At 38.9% G+C, this 9247-nt stretch overlaps 1 protein-coding gene across 1 annotated transcript; it reads left to right on the forward strand.

The window, feature by feature from the left end:
* The first annotated feature begins 1736 nt into the window (after nucleotides 1-1736).
* On the forward strand, nucleotides 1737-9247 carry LOC123963072 (sodium-dependent phosphate transport protein 2A-like). The gene is made up of 14 exons (XM_046039598.1): nucleotides 1737-1899; nucleotides 2098-2241; nucleotides 2371-2482; nucleotides 2563-2758; nucleotides 3193-3288; nucleotides 3523-3574; nucleotides 3851-4018; nucleotides 4137-4253; nucleotides 5091-5215; nucleotides 5982-6094; nucleotides 6204-6487; nucleotides 6625-6860; nucleotides 8261-8494; nucleotides 9239-9247. Exons 1-14 carry the CDS (start codon nucleotides 1737-1739, stop codon nucleotides 9245-9247), a joined length of 2049 nt encoding a protein of 682 aa, XP_045895554.1.

Genomic DNA, 9247 nt, shown 5'->3' on the forward strand with positions numbered 1-9247 from the left:
AAACCCCCTGAATAAATATGAAACATCGAAGAAAAATCACAAGACCTCCGTAGGGTAGGACATGCTTCAATTACAATACAAATGTACTTGATCAAATTACATGAAAATCATTGTATCAACAAGATTTTAAATCCAAGTTTTCAGATAGTATGGGCGGTATCTGCTAGGATGGGTGAAGTAAAAATAACTAAATAAAAGGTTCAAAGGTCGAAGCATTACATACGTATATGCATCACATTGAGTTTGTGTTCTCAGTCCCTGTCAAATAGCTGTCCTTCAGCAGAGAGATTTCTGACCACATTCAGCCTCTAACACCTGCTGCATCTGCTCATCTCCTGTTTCGCATTCACATCCTGATGGATAAAATGACATAAATTTATTGGTAACACTTTGTTTGCAATTTCATTCGCATGATAAACAACAAAAACAGCATGTAAGGGTACATTGTCAGTATTTACATTGTCAGTAGAAATTTATTGCACAGCCACAAAGATAAAGGACAGAACTGTGGTTCCATTAGGGATAGTGCTGGCACAGAACAGGGAGAAAACCCCTGACCCAGGTTGGGTTTATCATAATCATTATTTATCCCAGAATTATATTGTTTTTATTCCAACTGTCTTCTTTTGTGTCTTCCTGCAAATATGTCTTATCTACAGCCCGTAAAAGTGCAGCCGACAAAATGTACTGTGTCTGTAATCTCAGTAGATCATTTAATGTCTTCAAACACAAATAAAAAGTTACTTTTCCAAACCACTGATGATTGAAAAATTGTATGATTTCACCTGCAATAACTTTAACTGAGACCATGATATTAACACTCCGATGCATAATATTTTCTATTTGAAGGTATGTTTTTTTAGATAAGTAAAGTCTTGTACGTCGTATTATGAGTGTCTACATATTCAGTTGGCATTTTATTAGGAACAACTAGCCAAAACTAATGCTTTTTCAATGCAACAGTCTTGCAATAAACCCTTACTTCAGTTCCGCAGTAGCCTAATTGATCAATATAGGGCATATCAAACTACTAATACCGATTAGTTATAGCTGAAGACAGAGAAGGAGTAAAAGAAAGAATGCAGAAGTCTTGGCTTTTCATTACACCACCAGTCATCCATGCTCTACTAATAAGAGTTAATCTACTCTACACAGTAGCACCTCCCTTATTCCTGCCTTTTCTCTTTCTTATCTTCATATCTTAATCTGTCTGTTTCCCCCTTAAGGGGAAAGAATTTCTTGAGTGAAAAGATCACTTTTTAACTCACAAGTTAAAAAGTAATCTTTTCACCCAAGAAATTCTGTTTCATTATTTAAACTCACTTTAAGACAGCATTCACTTTCTGAAGCAGAGGCCCCATTTCATTGAAAGCTCAAGGTATGTTGAAATAGTATATGTACAAACTAGTATATGTGCTTGAAGCAGCACCGATTGCAAGTATTTTGTTATACAATTAATTTCTGTTTGTGTCAAAGTTTTACTATAAAGTTTTATATTGTAATTTGTAATGTTAAAACAAATCTTTGCTCTTTGTTGCACTGATACAATACAGTGTATGACCACCCTGCATTAGTTTAATGTAAATTGCTTTTTAATTATTCTACTGTGATAGAATAAATCATTCAATATCTAAACAGAACAGCTATCACATCACCACTATTACTACCACCACTACAGTTTTAACTTCTGCTGCTGCCTACATATATACCATGAGCACCAACTACTATTACTTCCCATGATTGATGCTCTCCAGGATCTGACCATGGAAACTCAGCCGAAAACACAGCCAGTGAAAACAGCTGTATCCGCTGTCTGTAAAATCCCGCTGCTCTTTGTGCTCCTGTACCTCTTTGTGTGCTCACTTGACATTTTAAGCTCTGCCTTCCAACTGGCTGGAGGTAAGCAGTCACTTTCCTCCATCAACATTTTCCTCATTAATCTTTCTCCTTTGCAGTACTCACAGTAACTCACACTGCCATTTAGATCCATTTTAAAATATAGCAACATAGACATAGACATGTAATTGTCTGTTTTATTTACTATTTTAGATACCAAGTTTGGTTTTAAATGTCACACTGTTTGTCTCTTCCTTCCAGGCAGGGTAGCAGGAGATATCTTCCAGGAAAATGCCATCCTGTCTAACCCAGTGGCAGGGCTGGTGGTGGGAATACTTGTGACAGTGTTAGTCCAAAGCTCCTCCACCTCCACCTCCATCATAGTCAGCCTTGTCTCTTCTGGTTGTGAGTTAAAATATTAACAATTCTTCAGTAATGTTAGTTATGGACAACAGAATACCACTTATCTTCTGTTCAACTAATCCATATAAATGTATATATACAAATTATGTCCAATTATTTCTTCCTGTTCAGTACTGGATGTTCAGTCAGCCATTCCAATCATCATGGGCTCCAACATCGGAACATCCGTCACCAGTACCATTGTTGCTCTAATGCAGGCTGGGGAGAGAGATGACTTTGAAAGGTACAGCTGTGTGCGTTTATAGGTATTTATATAAAACAATTAAAAAAAAAAAAATCCATCTGAAATTGTGATTCTTCCAGGGCATTTGCTGGAGCTACAGTCCACGACTGTTTTAACTGGTTGTCTGTCTTGGTGCTCCTCCCTCTGGAAGCTGTGACTGGCCTTTTGAGGCGACTGTCAAAGGCTGTGGTCGACACACTACAGCTCAGTACTGGAGAAGAAGCTCCTGAACTTCTTAAAGTCCTCACTGAGCCGCTCACTATGATGATTATCCAGGTACTGTGTCTGCATATTTCCATAAGCACAGGAAACATTTTCTTTTACTATTCAAGACAGATACAGAAGCAAATTCAGAAGAGAACAGTCCATAAGTAGTAAGAGAGTAATCAACAGATGCTCTTCAGACAAAACGTTACCTATTTGCACAATTATTCTAAGATCAAAAGGTTATAGATTCGACAGAGTTTGCACAATTATTCTACATCAGTTGCAGACAGCAGCAGGAATAAACAAGGCAAAAGTGCACAGGGGCACAAGATAAAAAATGTAAGATATCTGAAAAAAGCAATTCATTGTGCACACCTCATTAAAGGACACAAAGGTGTAATAGTTTATGGTGAGACCCATCTGTCTTAACCAAACTTACAAGTTGATTACCAAACAAAATATAACCATTCCTAATGTCATACCAAGAGTCTGTGTGTATGTAGCTGGATCGTTCAGTCATTACAGCCATCGCTACAGGAGACCAGAGTGTGAGGAACAAGAGTTTGGTGAAACAGTGGTGTCAAGCCCCAACCGTGAAGGTATTGGTGCGATGCAATGTCCCATTTTTAATGTCATGTTACTCACTTTTAGCTTGCTGTAAAATAATGTGCTCATTTTACAAAATTTTCAGAGACCATGCACATCAGGCTCATGTGTTAAATGTGCAAAACTATAATTGTACTAAATATGTTACTAATGCTACTGCTGTGTTACATTTTTAAAGTGTCCCACCACCTCTTTGCTTCAATCTACCTGTTTATCATTCCTGACAGGACAATGAAACATCCTGGGGAACACACAACCTTTCCGAACACACACAGAAATGTACGCCATTTTGTCATTTTTATTTCTGTGATGTTAAGCTTTTAAGTTCTCTTTCATAAAATAACATCTCTCCTCTCTCATACATTTCCCCTTCTACTGGTGTGTTTTAACCACTAGATTTAACTTGTGCACCAATCATCAACATGAACTACAAAATGACACACAGTAAGCTGGAAGTTGTTTTCAGGGAGTGGCTGTCATTTCTCACTCAAACAATCTTGTTTTTTCCATGAAATTGTTATGACATCACATCTCTCTGTCTCTCTCACTGCCCAGGTAGGCATCTCTTTGTGAACTGCTCTTTGTCAGACTTGGCCATAGGTCTGATCCTCCTGGCTTGCTCCCTGATGGTACTGTGCAGCTGTCTGATACTACTGGTTAAACTACTCAATTCTCTGCTGAAGGGCCAGGTGGCCAGTGCTATTAATAAAGTTGTTAATACAGGTAATATACACTGGGAATATTAAATGTATCTTAAATACACCATAGCTAAACCCATAAACAATAACATAGAAAATGTACAGGAGGATACATCCATGTCCTGTCTTTTTCTGTCCTGTAGATTTCCCCTACCCTTTTACCTGGCTGACAGGTTATCTGGCTCTATTAGTAGGAGCAGGCATGACCTTTTTGGTTCAGAGTAGTTCTGTCTTCACCGCCGCCATCACTCCTCTCATAGGTAATACATGCATGTATGCGCGCACACACACACACACACACACACACACACAATGTGTGAAGTGATTTAGTGGTTTTGTAAACATTTTTGAAATACAAATATATCGTTTTCTTTACTATGTAAAGAAAAATATATTGTTCTTTAACATGTATTGTACATGAAAATAAGCAGCGCATTCGAGCAACATTCAACTCTTGCTTTCAACCAGAATCAAAAACAAATCACCACCTCAATGCCTTTACAGTTACATGCAACACTCGCCAGCTTGGTACAGCATTAACAGGACTGTAGCAGATAATGGTTAAGCATGTTTGTTAAAATTCCTCCATGCGCTGGCTATTTTTTCAGTTCCAGACATACTTCTGTCTAATATGTTTTTTTGTTGTTTGGTAAAGTTACTGACATCTTCATGTCTTTAATACATATAGTGCAAGGAGGTGTAAAATGATCATAGAAAAGAGACTGGTAATACGTTTAGAATATTTCTGCCATTTTTTGAATGTTTAAAAATGTGTTTTTATTTTTTTCTGCCTTCTAAACACTCTTGGTTCCTTAAAGTCCAGTGATAGATGGGTGATTACTGGTTCCATTGTTTATGCTAAACCTGAAGCATAACTTTTTGTCTTTACCCTTTCGACTTTGTTACAACCTCCATGAAAGCTAGGTTACCCATTGACATTTTAAGTCCTATTTTGACCTTAGTCCATTACTGATGTTTTAGCTACGTAACTGTAGCTAATACAGTTGATCATTTTTATTTTCATCTTGTATCCTGTCTTATTGTTTTTTTTAACTACAGTGATTGGACACATTGTTAATCATACTATGAATCCTCAGGGATTGGTGTGATCAGTATTGAAAGAGCCTACCCTTTAACCCTGGGGTCCAACCTTGGAACCACTACAACAGCTACACTGGCAGCATTGGCTAGTCCGGGAGATAAGCTAGCTGCTGCCACACAGGTATAAATATATACACACATACACATAGACACACAGGTGGAGAAAAAAATAATACATTTGACCACTGGAGGTTAAAATATGTACAAATGTAGTCCCCCTGTCTCTCTACATGGTGCTGACATATTCGCTGACATTAGCAGATTGACAATAAGAAAGCATCTAGCGTCATAGAAGCCTCATAAAAAAGCACTATGGTCTTTGCAACCACCAAGCAATACTAACAACCATATAGCTACACCGCATTAAAAACCAAGTTCAAGTTCTTTTTGCTCAATTGGCAAGCACACTTAATATTTAGGCATTTTAAAGTTTTCAGTATAATTGAAACTAGAGCTGAAACAATTATTCAATTTGTCGATACAAAGAAATCCCAACTTCTAAAGATTTTGGAGCATTTCTCTGTTTTATGTAATTGTAAGGTAAATATCTTTGGGTTCTCTACTGTTGGTCAGATAACAAAAGACATTTAACCACAAGACATCACCATGGGCTCTTAGAAATTACAATAGGCCATTTTTCACATTGCTTCCATATTTAAATAAGCACACAGCATGTGCTTGCTTTTTGTGGTTTATACTGTAACTTGTGAAAGTAAAGAGACAATGATATGACTGAACATGAGGCTCCTGCAGCTTTTCTTCCATTTCTGTCAGATACATCTACATCTTGTTGTCATCGGGCCCTGTTTGACTCACTTTTCTTTAGTTTTCTCTTTGTCTCAGGTTTATGCTGGCATCTTTTATTGTCACCCCCTCTTTTGTTCCAGGTTGCCATATGTCATTTTCTCTTTAACCTCCTTGGTATCCTGCTGTGGTATCCCATACCAGTCACCCGCTTACCCATACGCATGGCTTGTGCCCTTGGCAGCCAAACTGCCAGGTATGATGAGCAATAGTTTCTGTTTTTAATCACAAACCAACAAAATATTCTATTTTTAACTACAACTCCACAATGAATTAAACAAAGGAACATAACTCCCATGACACAGGTACCGCTGGTTTGCTGTTTTGTACCTCCTCCTCTGCTTCCTGCTGCTCCCATCCCTTGTGTTTGCCCTCTCCATGGCTGGTTGGAAGGTGATGACTGGAATTGGCGTACCTGTCATTATGTTGATTATATCTGGTGCAACAGTAAACATGCTTCAGGCACGCAGACCTGATTGTTTGCCACTTAGACTACAGAACTGGGACTTTCTTCCGATTTGGATGACCTCGCTGCAGCCCCTTGATGATGTCATCACAAGGATGACCCTGTGGTGCAGGCAGGGAAGAGGTACATTTCTTTTAGTTACCTGAATGAATTAACTGTATTATTTAGCATTTATATATATTCTCTCTCAGCACAGATTTACCTCTTAATGGTTGCTGTTCCTGAGAGTCTGACCCTCTCCTTGGTGTTTTTTTTCCTAGGTTGGAGTTGCAAAGGAAATGATGGCCCAGTAACATCACTGGAGGGCATTAATGTCAACCCTGAGAGAAAAGTCAGGGAGAAAAGGAGTCAGAGTGGGGACAGACAGGAGAATGATAAGAGCTGGCAGAAACAAAAAGGACTGGACGAACTTGGATGTTGTGATCTACAGTACAATGAGGAAGACAACACAGCAATCAATGGGTCTTCAGAGAATAACATATTTAACTTGGTTGCAGTAAGGTCCATAAAGAAAAACACAAACATAAACAATCAGAGAACTCAACTGAGCAGCACTCACTTGTAGTGCTACTATTTTGTGTCTAATGTGTGCCAGACGTTGAATTTAAAGACCTGTTGGAGGTCACCACTGACTTTCTTTTTTTTTTTTTTTTTTTACAATTGTGAAAAAGATAATAAACGTTTTGTCATCAGATTTGTAACTGGTAGCATCAGCTCACTGAATTGTAAGACGAGCTGTAAATGAGGGGCAGTTGGTCTGAGTGAAGTATGAATAGTTAATAAATAATTATTAACAGACTTACTTTTATTTGCAGGAGGTAAATCCTACCTGTGATAACTTGTTATAATTATTTATATGTATGTATATGAAGGGGAAGCCAGGTGTAAAGCTGCAAATCAAATTATATAGAATTAGAACTGAAAAGTATTGCAATCCCTTCCTTGTTTTTTTTTTCAGTGGCAACTGAAAAGTTGAGCATTGCTTTAAATGTTGGTGAAACTGTGGATGAGGCAGAGAAGGAAATAATGTTTTAACTGCCTCACACATGATTTTGTTTCATATCATATGTGTTGCCTGTGAGAAATGTTTGTCATGCAGATGCTGGTACTGTAGTAATGGTTTAAATAAAAAGTTTGAATATACGGTACACTAAGAGGCAAGAAGTGTTTATTTCTTCCCATGTTCTTTGCAGAAATAGAACACCTCACCTCCAGGCAGGTTTACAATGTGTTTACAACACAGGAAAGTGAATGGTACAACTACAATAGTAGGTCTCCATTAGAGCCCGACTGATAAAGGATTGTTAAGACCAATAACAATTTTGATATTTGAGGATTTTAAAATCCAATATGTCAATATATCAGCTGATTCTTTTTTGATTTTCATTTTTTACTCCTTTTCAGAAACACATAACACAAAAGTTATCCCTAACATTTATTATTATGTGAAGTTATGAGACCTCACCAAGACCTTTAAACATTGTTGATTAATTAATTAATTAATTAATTAATCAACACTGGAAAAGAAAATGTGGGGACTGAAAAAGTGAGGGCTCTATCCAGAGCGAGAACAGTTCCTTTTTGATCAGGTGATAAAGAGGCTTATACACCGCCAGAGTAAGACTGAAAACTGGCATCAGCAGAGACTAAAGAGAAAGGTCAACACCAGCATCACCAAAGATTTGTGGCAGCCCATCAAAAACATCACAGGCTTTTTATGCTCGCTTTGATCTCCTCCACATAGAGTGAGCTGTAAAATCTACACCACCTCTAGAACAACAACCACTGTCAGTATCCACCGCAGATGTGAGAAGAGTCCTGCTGAATGTAAATATGAGTAAAGCTGCTGAGCCTGATAACATCTCAGGTTGTGTGCCAAAAACCTTTTCCAATCAGCTAGGTGATGTTATCACAGAGATCCTCAACATATCACTGCCTCAGGAGAGGGTTCCCACTTGCTTCGAGACAGCCACCATCATTCCTGTACCTGAAAAGTTTGCAGTGCCTAGTCTCAATGTCTGCCTCCCTGTGGCACTCACCCCCATTCTGATGAAGGGCTTTGAGAAACTACTTCTGCAGCACATAAAGAACAACATCCCAGCCTGGACCCTCACCAGTTTACTTTCAGAAGCAAAAGATCAACAGAGGATGCCATCTCCACTGCAACTCCTCTCAGCCCTCACACACCTTGAGAAAAACACCTACATCAGAATGCTGTTTGTGGATTTCAGCTCAGCATTTAGCACAACCTCTCTGATAAAACTGATCAGCAAACTCAGCACTGTTGAGTACCACACTCACACTGTAATTGGATATTGAACCTCCTCACAAACACTCAAGACAGTTCGGATGGGCGGCTATACTTCCTCCACTCTAGTGCTCAAAAAAGGACATGAAAACACACTCCTGTCTACATCAGTGGAGCTGAGGAGGTGCAGGTGAACAGTTTCAGGTTCCTGGGAATCAACATCACAGAGAACCTGCCATGGTCATCTCACATCTCCACACTGGTGGGGAAAGCCCAGAAATGGCTATATTTCTCAAGGAAACTTAAAGCTAATGTTGTGAACTCAACCAGACGCACTTCAAAGAAGGTCAGATGGTGTCAAAAGAGGGAGGGAAGTTTCCCTCCCCGAGAGTTGACCTTTTCACATGTAAAACCCAGAGACATCGCCTGGTGTTGGTAAGGACCGAAAGAGACTCAATCAGACAATGAATCGCTTAAGGATTGTGTATTCAGAGAGCCTTAGTGAACCTTTCTAGCCGTAAAGGTGTCACTAAAGACAGTCCACAGGACAGGAAAAGGGGCGATCTGACCCCTTCTCCCTCCAGCAGGTCACCTCCAGCCTCAATCTGACTCTTTTCTCTCCACAGAACGGCTGA

Source organism: Micropterus dolomieu, linkage group LG23, assembly GCF_021292245.1.
Source record: "Micropterus dolomieu isolate WLL.071019.BEF.003 ecotype Adirondacks linkage group LG23, ASM2129224v1, whole genome shotgun sequence".
NCBI lineage: Eukaryota > Metazoa > Chordata > Actinopteri > Centrarchiformes > Centrarchidae > Micropterus > Micropterus dolomieu.

Coding starts and splice junctions, on each gene's coding strand:
- LOC123963072 (XM_046039598.1), top strand. CDS start 1,737: ATGATTGATGCTCTCCAGGATCTGACCATGGAAACTCAGCCGAAAACA. Junction 3,575..3,850: donor TTCCGAACACACACAGAAAT/GTACGCCATTTT, acceptor CTCACTGCCCAG/GTAGGCATCTCTTTGTGAAC. Junction 6,095..6,203: donor CTTGGCAGCCAAACTGCCAG/GTATGATGAGCA, acceptor CCCATGACACAG/GTACCGCTGGTTTGCTGTTT.